General features: G+C 42.7%; 1 protein-coding gene across 1 annotated transcript in view; it reads right to left on the reverse strand.

The window, feature by feature from the left end:
* nampt1 (nicotinamide phosphoribosyltransferase 1) overlaps positions 1-13,964 on the reverse strand; it is a 66,958-nt gene that overhangs the window by 14,015 nt on the left and 38,979 nt on the right. Inside the window, exons 5-6 of the mRNA XM_084331157.1 lie at positions 8,245-8,403; positions 6,801-6,937 (exon numbers count right to left, since the gene is read on the reverse strand). Coding sequence (XP_084187283.1) covers positions 6,801-6,937; positions 8,245-8,403 — 296 coding nt within the window. The remainder of the gene's footprint in view (positions 1-6,800; positions 6,938-8,244; positions 8,404-13,964) is intronic.

Below are 13,964 nucleotides of genomic sequence, written 5' to 3' on the forward strand. Positions count from 1 at the left end.
TAGAGACAGGCATGCAGGCTACAGTGGAGGGTGTGTCACATAGAGAGAGGCATGCAGGCTACAGTGGAGGGTGTGTCACATAGAGACAGGCATGCAGGCTACAGTGGAGGGTGTGTCACATAGAGACAGGCCTCCTCTACATCATAACGGAGGAGGAATTTCACAGTGACTTCTATATAAACCAAACAGACCGGAGGAGAGAGAGGGAAAGAGAGGGGGGGTTACATAACTGTCACCATGACGACAATGGCCTCTGTCCCACAATGCACTGGTGCAGGGATGAAGGGTGCACTGGAGCAGCAAGGATGTGTGTGACAAGGAGTTTGTGTATGTGTGTGACAGTGTGTTTGTGTGTGTGTCTGAAAGCGTGACAGAAGACCGCATGTGTGCTTGCAGTGAAAATGTCATAAAACAACCAGAGAGTTATAAAGAAGGCATGAGAGAATGAAAGAAAAAAAGAGAAATGAAAAAAAAAATGATAAAAGACAGGAGACAGAAAGAGAAGGTGGGAGAGGAGGATACAGAGGGGAAGTGAAGGTAGAAGCAACAGCAGAGGTTCAGAAGCCTCGTCAACAACCGTAAGTCTTAGACCTTAATTTACTCCCCCCCCATCGGAGAATTGTATTTATTTAACCTTTATTTAACCAGGCAGGTCAATTAAGAACAAATTCTTATTTACAATGACAGCCTGGCGAGAGGACAAAAGGACCTCTCAAAGGGTAACAGGGAAAAAGGGGACAAAAATGTATTGATAAAATAAATAAAGGAACAATCAAGATAAGACTATTGGACACAGACGATACATACATCACAGAGGTAAGGGAAATAATTAATTAAAACACACATTAACACAGAAGATTTTAAAAGGGGCACTTCACCTTGGAAAATGTAGGAATTGTGAAATCATATTTAATGATCATCGTGTATTTAACCCCTGGAAATATTAGCAATAATTTCTGGAAAGTTGTGCTTCAACTAGAGATTTAGCTCAGCTGCTCCGTTAGCAGCAAGGTCTCCCCTACATTTTCAAAAGCCTAGAGAAAGCTTGTGTTGACTTCATCATCATCTGCTTCAAGGCCCTCGACCTGGCATACCGTGCGGCAAAGGGAACCGCTCCCGCCTACCTCCGGTCAATGGTCTCCAACTACACACCCTCAAGACCCCTACGCTCTGAATCTTCTGGCCGCCTCAGACCTACTCCTATCCGAGCTCCGGGAGGGTCATCGAAGAGAAGTCGCCTATTCTCAGTCCTTGCCCCACAATGGTGGAATGAACTACCCACCCCAGTTAGGACAGCCGAAACCCGTCCAATCTTTCGCCGTCGACTAAAGACGCACTTCTTCAACCATTATCTGAATTAAAAAGAAAAAAGAAAAAAAAATATCTAACCCTAACTAACCTTACTGTCATGCACTTGTCCTAATAAACTAACCTACACTGTAGCACTCAACACTTTGAGGAACATTGTTACTCAGCTGATAGAGTTGTGCCCTTCCTGATGACTTGTCGTACAGAACTTGTCGCTTTGGATAAAAGCGTCAGCTAAATGACTAAATGTAAATGTAATCATCAGTTTACAGATCAGATTGATCATATTTGTCAGTGTGCTGTGCATTTGGAGACATATTTCAGAACATGATGTACCTATAATAATAATAATAGATCAAATTTATATAGCGCCTTTCATAGAACCCAAGGTCGCTTCACAATCAGGACAAAAAATAGGGCAAGGAAAATAGGGGGGGGGGGTGAGGGAAGGTAAGGGATAATGGACCTAATCTAATCTAAACTAACTGATGGGGAAAAGCCTTGGTGAAGAGGTGTGTTTTTAGAGCGGATTTGAAGGTGTCCAGGGTTGGGGCGTTGTGGATTTCGGGGGGGAGAGAGTTCCAGATGGTAGGGGACGCCACGCTGAAGGCTCTGTCCCCTAGTCCAGTGTTTCTCAACTGGTGGGTCGCGAGGCCATTTTGAGTGGGTCGCGGATGTGTGTAAAAAAAATAAAAAAGTTAAATAATTTTTTTTTTTTTTTTTACTACCTATCTTTGTGAAAGTGGCTTCTCAGCTCTGGTCCAGCTGACGACAAAGCAGAGGAACAGATTGGACATTGAGCATGACCTCAGAGTTGCTTTGTCTACCATCACCCCAGACTTTGAGACTCTTGTCAGGAGCAAACAACATCCCCAGTTATCCCATTAGTTCCCTGGGATGTTAAGCTAAGAAGTCTGCTAAGAAGCATATATTATTTATTATTATTATTTTATTTTATTGGGTTTTTAGCCCTAGTTGCACTTTTGTTGCAAGCCCAGTTATCCCATTAGTTCCCCCAAACTTAGGTCTGTTATGTTAAGCTAAGAAATCTGCTAAGAAGCATATTATTTATTATTATTTTATTTCATTGGGTTTTTAGCCCTAGTTGCACTTTTGTTGCACTTTTTTGTGTTTATTTCATGTTTTTAACAGTGCATGAAAGATTGTGAATTTATTTTAAATAAATCAGTGGTTAAAAAATTTGGGTCGCGACTTAATGACTAAGGAAAATGTTGGGTCCCGAGGCTAGACCAGTTGAGAACCACTGCCCTAGTCTATCCTGTCAGCTGCTGCGACTATCCCATCCCAATAGTTTGCTAAAATAGTTAATATAAACACTAGGGGTGTAACGGTACGCGGATACGTACTGTACCGCGTCAATGTGGTCCTCTGGTACAGTACGGGCTGTGCACCGTACGATTGCAACGGTGCGGAACCTTTTTTTGCGGAACCTAAATCCCCCCGGCCCCACGTAATTTATCAACAACACTGCGGTCTGCTGTGAGCATTATAAAACAAACGTGTGTTTAACCGACCGTGAATGCTGTTTGTCATTTTAACAGCAGATACCGTAATTCCTCTAATAGTGACCGGTATTCAATTACAAACCGGGTCTCTATTAATGGCCGGGTGTGCTCTTGAGCTAAGCAATTATAAGCCGACCTCCTAGGGCTGGGCGATATAACGATAAATATCGCGATATATTTTAATAATCGATATCGAATATCGAAATTTAAAAAAAAAAATCGAAAAATCGTTTTTTTTTTTTTTTTTATACCTGCAACAGGGCAGTTTTAAAACCAGAGACAGTGGACAGACTTGTCTTTCTTGCCTGCAACTTAAAGTAATGGCTTTGCTTGTCCAAATGACAATACTGACCTAATTCAGATTTCTTTTTCTCTTGTCCATTTATTTTGTTTGCTTTCTAATTTAAAATACATTTTGAAACCGTCTGTACACAGTAGGCTATGTGTGCTAGCAGAACTAGACTCCAGTCACGAGTCACAGTGCACATGTGCGGTGGTTTGTCCACCAAAAAAGCGCCAAAAGATCGAAAATAAACTAGCAGAGCCAGAACTGTTCAACTCCTCTGGAGCCACAGCCAGCAGAGAAGCCGGTTTACTTTAGCTTTTAAACCAGCTGCAGCCTGAGAACTGGAGTGTGAGGGGATGTAACACTATAGATGGCGGCAATGACAAAGAATTGCTGCAAAATAAACATACATCTGTGTTTAAAAAAAAAAAAAAAAAAATGTATACTTATAACAATTCGATAATTATCGATATCGAGAAATAAAATAAAATTATCATATCGTTATCGCGATATGATTTTTTTCCATATCGCCCAGCCCTACGACCTCCTAATACAAGCCGGGTTACTAATATACTGAGCTGCATACTGAGCTGCTAAGGTAAAGTTACTTGATTTCACTTTGAAAACGTTGAAATGACCAGTGACCACCTGTAATTGCACTGTTTACTATTTCATACAGTACTTGGTTTCAATAAATGAACCCAGTACATTTTACTGGGTTCAAACTGACACAAAATGTTGATTTATTCATTATGATCTGTTTGAAAATTAGAAATATAGGCCTCTCTCTTATACATGCAGAACAGCTCTCCCACAAGTAACTAATTATATAATTAAAATCAACACAAGAGCACCCCTATTGCCACCGGTGGAATGGAGCTAGGAAAACCTCGCTCCATCTGAAATGCCAGATTTGATGTGGAAGCCCTCAACCAAACAGCTAGGGTCCATTCCAAAGGGCCATTGTGTCTGTTCTTCGCGTCTTATCCTCGAAATGAGGAAAATTAGGAAGCGATGCGAGAAGAGGTGAAGGAAACATACTTATTTAGAAGGAATGGAATGTCTTCATTCACTCACGTGTCATTTTGAAGTGCTGTTTGTGGGAGGAGCTTTATACGTTTTAACAGCCTACGTCAGAGATCTTCGATAAACACTTCTGCATGTTAAATTGTTATTTAGTATTCACTTATACAACAGTATTTATGGTAAATGTTGTATATTGAATGTTCAGTTCAGTTATTTGGTACCGCTCCTACTTCAGTATTTACGGTATATGCTCTCCATTGGATGGAGGCAGAGCGGGAGATTCTGTTTAGTTATTGAGCTAGAAGTACAATGAAGGACACCTGTACTGATGCTGTGTTGGCAGCATGTGGTGTCCTTTATGATTAACACCACATGAGGACACACACATGTATCCTCCCCGCTGGTGGAGACGAGCGAGGAAACCTCAGGCTTCCTCTGTGCGTTTCCTACGGCTTTGGAATGGCCTTAAATATGGCTACAATTTCCCCCAGTTTCTGGGTCACAGAGCAATCGAGGAAGGGAAGCATTTTTAAACCTTTGGAATGCGCCCCTAGTCTGACACAGCCAGACCTTCCTCCACACCTGGCTCCATTTAGTCTGCCTGATTGTGCCAACACTACAGAGTAATGTGTTCGATTTGATGCATCGATTTGAATATGTTAGAATCGATTATTTTTGTGTGTATTGTTTTTATTTACCTATAGTCCAGTCCATTCATGCTGAGTGAATCAGTTCCCCCAGCCACATTTGTGTATTCAATTTTTTTTGGAGAATTAACTGATAGAAAACGTATCGAAAATGTATCGAATCGTGGTCAAATGAAGAGATTTCATGATGCATTGATTCGTTGCCTGAAGAATCGTAATCGAATCGAATCATTGTGAGGTCGAATCGTTAAAGTAATTTGTTAAAGGGGTTTTTGGATATTAAGTTGTATGAAATACTTTCCAGTGTGTAGAGTGTAGTGGATGCAAAACTATTACAGTAGCTTACTTACAAATGTACTTACTTTCAGAGTTCCGAGTTCCCTTTAACCCATTCCGTGCCAACCACGAGTATAGTCGGGTTAACTCGCCATCACTTCCGTGCCAATCACGAGTATAGTCGGGTTTTAATCGTTATTTCTTTTATTAGTGATATCCATTCATTTTCATCCATCCAACCTGATGTTATCGTTGGGAATGGGTCTGAGCTCACAAAAGGGCAAATACCGCCGCCTATCGTCTCCCGGATGGTATTGCACATCAATGGATTGGATTGGCTGGGATGTGCATCAGGAAAAAAACTCCGGTCCGGGGTTTCCCTTCTCGGGCAAGCAGTATCGTGTTACCACATTGACTGGGGAGGCTTGGAGCAGCGTCGATTATGTGTTTTGGACTATAACGTTGGATCAATAAAGGCGATCAATATTTGGAATGGTGATCAGGAATTGGATTAATCTTTTTGCAGAACATCTGATGTGAGGCAAGGACTCTATTTTACCAGTCTTGGGTTAATCAGATGTCCCTTTCACCGCCATCTGAGTTTTTCAGCCCGCTTCTCTAGCGCGCATAAGGACACATATACTATCGATAATCTAGCGTTTTTTTTTAATCCACTTTTTCTCCTTATTTTTCTCCCATCCCAATTTCGTATCGCCAATTCTCCCCTCCCCTGTCTTGAACGTTGCTAGACTATGCCTCCCACTGGTCGGCTGTAGTGAGGATAGAAGCCTTGCATCACGTGTCCCCTCCGGTACACGAGGCAGCCTGCCGCATCTTTTCACCTGCCAGCGCGGACTCTCAGTGGCCAGGAGTAACGCGTGGGAGGCTCACGCTGCCCCCGATACTTCCTGTCTCTGCTGTACAGGCGTCACCAGACCGACCTGTAGGAGTCGCTGTCCACAACGTCCAATCCCCACCCATCGACTTTCCACCCGCTACCTCCGCCAATTGAGATAGTATGACCACTGGCCCAAGCCGCAGGCAATGCGGACTCGGGGAGTCAAGAAATCTAGCGTTTATTTGATAACGATTCATAAATCAGATGAAAAATTACGTGTTTTGTGTATTCCACTAAAGGGCTATTATCGCGTATTTCTCTGGAATTACTAGAAATCTCCAAAACTATACGTGTATTCAAAACGGTATAAAACGGAAATGTACCGATGAAAAAACAATCCGTTTCGTACATGTTGACTGCAAGCAAGTCATTGATAAGCGACGGGTGTATTAGACCCATAGCCATAATTTAAGATATATTTTAAGCACTCGCAAATTTCCCCGTCCTCCCATTGACTAAAGTGCTGGCATGCTAGACCTAATACGGTCATATCCGGAGTTAAGTATGAATTAAGGCACGGAAAAACTATTCCTGTGTGTGTGTGTGGTGCCTGAATTAATTAATATGACTTATTCCAAATACATTATTCCTGATATCACAAGAGAGGTGCCACACACTGCCTATCCTCCATCTACAGTCTGTTTGACCTGTACAGACCTATTATCTAGATATGGAACAAGCCTTCTTGAATCCCTTACACACAGCCATTGGCTGTACATGACAGAGACCTCGGCTAGGTTCTGATATTGTGTCTGAAAGCGTCCTCTCTGTGTGTGTATCAGTGTGTGTGTGTGTGTCTCAGTGTGTGTGTGTGTGCGTGCGTGTGTGTGTACCTGTGCTCAGCAGCAGGAACAGAGAAGCCGGGCACAGGGTCCTTGGTGCCGTAGTACTTCTTAATGACACCAATACCAGCCACCGTATCTGTGCCTTTAAAATTCACCAGGTGAGCAGAGGCTCCAATACCTGCAGTCTGAGGAGAGAGGGATATATAGAGGGAGGGAAGGAGAGGTAAGGAAAGAGGATAGAAAGAGGGAGGGAGGGAGAGGAGGGAGGGAAGGAGAGATGGAGCGGTAAGGAAAGAGGATAGCGGGAGGGATGGAGAGGAGAGTGGGAGGGATATACAGAGGGAGGGAGGGATGGAGGCAAGGAAAGAGGATAGAGGGAGAGGAGAGAGGGAGAGGTAAGGAAAGAGGATAGAGGGAGGGAGGGGGATAGAGAGAGAAATGGAGAGGGAGGTAGGGAAAGAGGATATAGGGATGGGGGATATAAGGAGGGAGAGATGGAAAAAGGAAGAGAGAGAGGGTAAATGGAGGGAGCGATGGAGAGGGGAGGAGAGAATGAGAGGGGTAGAGGGAGAGAGATGAAGAGAGGGAGGTAGGGAAAGAGGATAGAAGGAGGGAGGGATGGAGATGATAGAAGGAGGGAGAGATGGAAAGAGGGGGAGATAGGGAGGGAGGGATGGAGAATATAGATGGTGAGATGGGGAGTGAGGGAAGGTAACAAAAGAGGGAAGGAGAGGGGAAAGGAGGATGAATAAAGGGATGAAGCGAGAAGACAGAAAGGTGGAGGGAGAGCTGTGTTCTACTATATATAACGGAACGTAAACCAAATGCGTCCAAATTTTTATAGGATTCTATCACATTTTCATAACAATAGCACCATGCGCCGTTTTCATTGAGGTTTCTCACAAATTAACGATGCTCTATGTTGTCCTTTATATGCCGATTATCATTAGAATCTTAAATTGTACCATATGTCCCCCTTTAGACAACATATGTAACGCTACCAGCGCACTTCTGTTAAGATAATTAGTTTACCATTCGCGGTCGCTATACCGAGGTCGTAGTAATAGTTTACCTCTGTTCAGATCACGTCGAAGAATATATACACATCCCTCTTGTGAGGAGACTCTACTGTATTCTACTATATATACCTCTTGTGAGGAGACTACTGTGTTCTACTATATATACCTCTTGTGAGGAGACTCTACTGTGTTCTACTATATATACCTCTTGTGAGGAGACTCTACTGTGTTCTACTATATATACCTCTTGTGAGGAGACTCTACTGTGTTCTACTATATATACCTCTTGTGAGGAGACTCTACTGTATTCTACTATATATACCTCTTGTGAGACTCTACTGTGTTCTACTATATATACCTCTTGTGAGGACTCTACTGTGTTCTACTATATATACCTCTTGTGATGAGACTCTACTGTGTTCTACTATATATACCTCTTGTGAGGAGACTCTACCTTGTTCTACTATATATACCTCTTGTGAGGAGACTCCTCTGTAGCCGAAGTCGTGCAGCTTGTACTCCAGCCCCTCCAGGTTGCCTGCGGTCTCCAGGAGGTACTTGGCCAGGATCTTCTTCTGCTCTCTGGAGTTGGTTGCCACGGTGATGGGGTACCATATCTGGACCAGGATGGTCTGATGGGAGAGCAGAGAAAAGGTAGGATGTCAAGTCTTTTCTCCATTTCACCGCTTTGGGAAAAAGCCTGATCCTTGCAGCCATAGCCACCTTAAACAGAAGGCTTCACTGAACAAGACTGAGTGTATACTGCCTGTTGTTACTGTATCTTGTTACTGTGTTACTTGTTGTATGTAATGTTTGACATGATGTTGTATGTACTGTTGTTTGATGAGTACAGTGCTGTGCTGCGAGAAGGAATTTCCCCCTGTGGACAATAAAGTCTAAGGCTGTGATCACATTGGAGTCTGGACGCCTTTTTCTTACGCTCCAACACGAGATGCGGTGGTGTACATAGACCTGTTTGCTGTATACATCAGACTCAGTGTGCGCACGCATCACCAGGGTAGAAAGGAACGTAATCCTGGTCAGAACAACGGGGCAGACTACAATATATTTGCATTTGTTAGCCATGCTAGCGATCTAAACAATCAATCCATGCCAAAGCTAGATATGTAAAATGTGAAAGACTCACACTCACAGCCATGCTGATTTGGCAAAATGACATCCAGCCGTTTGTTTGAAACAACTTTTAGTCAGGGGAGTGCCATGGTTTCTCCATAGAGCCCTGTTGTATTATTTTAGCGTAGCAGCTCACGCAGGTCTGGGGCAACTTAGTCACGTGACTCAGTTGGTATTGCCGATTGGCTCGAACACGGTATGTTTGTATACAGCGAAAAGGTCTATAGAGAATCCAAACGAGCTATACCATTTTTTGACAAAATTTTGAGATTACCATTGCTACCTCAGCTAACATTACACAAGTTACATACATTAATACTCTCTACTCTACTGCTGTTCATATCTCGTCGTGGTAAGACCTGGTCTTACAAACAAGGTTTGTCGGAAACTGCCAAAATGAGCTTCTCCTCCATTATTGGTTAGTTTGTTTTCCTGTAGATTTCTCTTTAGATACCTCAGATTTGTAATCTCTCAGTTTGTCTGGAGTTTGTTGGCATGGTTCACAGGATACCCAGTCTAACTGAAATTCTACAAACACAGGACATACCTAGTAAACATGCTTTCTCTGTGGGCCTTGAAGAAAGAGTAGACCGGAGGAGGAGAGATGAGGAAGAGAGATGAGGAGGAGAGAGGAAGAGAGGGGATGGGAAGAGGAGAGTAGAGAGAGGGGAGGAAGGAGAAAGAAGAGCTACGAGAGGAGGAAGAGGAGAGATGAGAGAAGAGGAGAGGAAGAGAGGGGAGGAGAGAGGAGAGGAGAAAGACGAGGAGAGAGGAGGAAGAGAGATGAGGAGAGGGGCAGAGAGGGGAGGAGAAGAGGAGAGTAGAGAATCTACCCCCAGCACCAGTAACCACAGCGCATCTCTCCTTCTCATATGATGTTGCTTAACACATTCTAATCCCACTCTGAGGCCAGCTTTTCATTACAAGTTTTAACTGTGCGTGAGGTTGTTTGTAGAGCTAAATCTATATTTTATTGCTAATAATTTTTTCATCAATACGTTCCCGTTTTATAGCGTCGTGAATATGAACTATATACCGCAATGGTCTGGGGTAATTCCTGCAAAGCTAGTTATAGGGCGCTAAGCTAATAACGTTAAATCGATGGCGTTTCGGCCCTACACAAGCTAGAGTTAAAAATCTAAATGCATATGATCGGTATCATGTTCCACCATGAATGCATGAAAGGGGGGGCGGGGGAAGTCGTTTCTGATTATTGATTACCAATAACAGCATTCGTTATTGCAACATCATACGCTGACCGGGTGGATGGGATGAGAACAAGGCCCGATCAGACTGAAATTGACATCAAATCGCTCTTACCTGTGGCCGGTTGTATTCCAAAAAGAATTTCCCAGTTATTTGATCGCCATCTGGTAGATCGATATGTCCATTGGCTGATGCTATATTCCTTTACTGCATACTGAATTCGGCGTCGCAAAAAGTATTCCAGGTGATCGGGTAAAGCCCTCGCTTCAGGCTAACAGAAAAGCTAACCCGGAGCGAAAAAAAGTGACACTCGGTCTGCAACAGGGGAAACTGCATTCTCGAGACAGCGCCAATACCAGAGTTTACCAGAGTTTAACAGAGTTTACCACGTGTATATACGTGGTTGGCCTTCAAAGGATGGCGCCCAATCACGTACGTGGTTGGCCGCAAATCGGTTAAAAGCAGCCCCCCCCCCCCCCCCCCCCCCCGTTCCTAGTATTTCAGTTTCGGACTTGTGCCAAAAACCAACTGGCTCAGAGGAGGAAGTGATGCAGACTGGACAGACTCTGGGAACGGGACGTCCACACGCAAGGACCCCATGTCAACGCCAGACCCGCGGAGTATAGAGGGTTAGGAACACGTAGGGAACACAGCAACACTGGCCCAGAACCATACATTACACAGGATTGGGTAAAAAAAAAACAGATGACGTACAAGCGAATTGACCCTCACGTATGCGAGTCACATTTTAAAAGCTTAACATTCTAATGATGATGTCATGACGGCCACTAGTGGCCACTGACAGCTTATAGAGTGGTACAGAAAAGTTCCAAAACAGAATTCCGAGGAAACATTTCCAAAGAAATGCACACCGGAATAATTCAAAAGACAATAGTGAATTTGCTAGTCTGGACATTCTAAAGCTTAGGGGGCCCTGACAGCAAAAGCCCATTCATCTTTAATCATTCGCCACAGACCCTGGAATAGCGGCTTAATTACACGCCTTGACCCATCAAAACACAAGGACTCCGCAGCTCTGCCTAACTCCTGTGTAAACTCTGGTGCTTCCCAGGGGGACCCCTCGTACCACAAGGCCAGGGGACGGGTTGCCGTAGCTGGGGGCCACGGGAAGGGGGCAGTGGCCCCCTCGGCTTTGTCCGGGTCTAACCACTATGAAAGGCCAATACCAATACCGTGGACGGACAAGTCAATATTATCATACAATGTCTGGCCTTGCGTGTGTTTTGTCCATGTATGAGAAAGACAGAGAGAAAGGGGCAGGGCAACCATACATCACATGGCACTGGCTTTCACCGCACAGCATAATGCAAAAACAATTCCATTTCCCACTGTCACAAGTTAAGGTGAGGATATGTAGGGTAGAGGAGTAACTAACTACGTGTACATTCTATTCATCCCGGGATGTAGTATAGGGTAAACCCACCCGAATTAAATTGACTCACCTTTAATATAAATCTCTACACTGGATATTATAAGTAGCATCAGATTGATTCATGCAGACAATCGCCTTGTTCAATCAGTCACATGACCTCTGCAATTCTTTCCAAGGTCTTATTCTTTCTTGATGAATACATTTATAATATTTCTTGATGAATACATTTATAATATTTCTTGATGAATACATTTATAATACTATTCTTTCTTGATGAATACATTTATAACATTTCTTGATGAATACATTTATAATATTTCTTGATGAATACATTCATAATATTATTCTTTCTTGATGAATACATTTATAATACTATTCCTTCTTGATTAACACTATCCCGCTCAAGCACGGAGATCTCTGTGTTTCGATTCCACCCGTTGTGGACAGAAGCACGGATATATCCGTGGCAAGTTGTTCTTGCTTTTATTCCATATTAATAACCTATTCAAGGTCGCCGAGCTGCACTGCAGATTTACCCTATTCTTTGAATTCGAGAATGTGCAATACCGGCCAGATCCTCTTAGGGGCGCTATCGCGATAATGCAGTGTGCACTGTGGTTGAAGGGTGCATTCTTTTTTTGGACTTTTTTTGGGGGTTTCCAGTAGCTGGATTCTGGATGTGTATGTAGCCTGTACCTTGGATTACGTTTTGCATCGCAGATTTCACCATGCAATAAGGGGATTTATCATCAGCCAATGGACATATCGATCTACCAGATGGCGATCGATAACAGGGAAATGCTCAGGGGGATCCCACCGGACCACGGTAAGATCTTTTTCACGTAAAGTACAGCCCAATCGGGCATTATTATGATACTCAACCAGGCATTCGGCCTATGAGGCTAATGAGGCTAACGCAGTTATTGGTAATCAATAATCAGAAACGACGTCCTCCGCCCCCCCCCCCTTTCATGCATACATGCTTGAGGATCGTGCCGATCATATGCAGTTTGAGTTATTTCTGTAGCATCTGTAAAACGGAAATGCCATTGGATATAACGTTAGCAGCTATTAGCCCTATATCTAGCCTTCCAGAAAATATACTAGACCAAATCCTGTATAAGGCTTATATTCACGGCGCTATAAAATGAGAACGTATTGATGACATTTTTTTTTTCTTTAAGCCATTTTGAAGGGACGGTTTATGGACTCAATTGACAATGAGAATGGACAGATAGCAATACTATAAAGTATAGATTTAGCTCTACAAACAGCCCCACGTCCGTTTACATTTCCCGGTCCTCTTGAGATTAATTAGACTCATCCCAGTGGCCGCGATTGTGTTAATACTAGAGGTGGGCATAGATTAATTTTCTTAATCTAGATTAATCTATCTGCAATCCTGGATTTAATCTAGATTAAAATGGCTCAAAAAAAAAAAAAAAAAAACCTGCCGAAGGCATTCAAAATATGTGTGTTCTACCCAAATAATTACCAGAAGTAAGTCCTTACTTTTTCTTTCCTCCTTATGTTTCTCAGGCCAGGTGGCCCATTACACCATGAGCCCATCTCCCGTTTCCAAAATGCATTACAGACTGTTTGAAAAAGCTGTTTTGCTATGATAATTGGTAATGAAATATCAAAATAATGTTCAATAAGATGTACTTGTGTTTAATAAGTTGTTTTATTCAGAAGTTAACACAAATAAATAATATTACCAGTACAGTACAGTATCTAGAACTCTCAGGAGCAAAACAGAAAGAATCATTTCAAACTTGAACTATGTGACATGGCTTGAATCAACTGCTCCAGTGGAGTTGCTCAGTGGCCAATGGTGTCAACTGTGGTTGTACTGGGCAGCTCCCAGGTGTGAATGGAACTGTGTGAATGTGAAGCAGGGCGTTCCTGAAAAAGAGCATCTGTGCTCAGCGAACCTACCCTGGTAAATAAAGGTAAAAAAAAAAAAAAAAATGTAATGCGTTAATTATATTATCGCGCGATACTAGTATAGCGTTAACGCAGCACGTTAACGCCGTTAACGGCCCAGCTCTAGTGAATACATTTATAATACTATTCTTTCTTGATTAATACATTCATAATATTTCTTGATTAATACATATATTTAATATGTATAATAAAACCGAAGGGTAATTTAAATCAGAAGGGTGTTACTGTGAGTGTACTTTTACTCTTTTTATTCTCCATGTTGTGTTTTTTAAAGTTTTTTATGCTCTTTATGATCTCCTTGAATTTGTATCTATTTCATGCAAAGCACTTTGAATTGCCTTGCATTTAATTGTGATATTGTGATATTGCCTAATTATATAACACATGTGATGTATGGCTAGGCCTGCCACGATAACACATTTTGCTGGGCGATTAATTGCCCCCGAAAATATCGCGATAAGCGATATTATTGCGACCGGTTAGAGAATTTTTTTTGAGAAATTTATTTCCCAA

Source organism: Notolepis coatsorum (genome assembly GCF_963971535.1).
Source record: "Notolepis coatsorum genome assembly, chromosome: 15".
Classification (NCBI taxonomy): Eukaryota; Metazoa; Chordata; class Actinopteri; order Aulopiformes; family Paralepididae; genus Notolepis; species Notolepis coatsorum.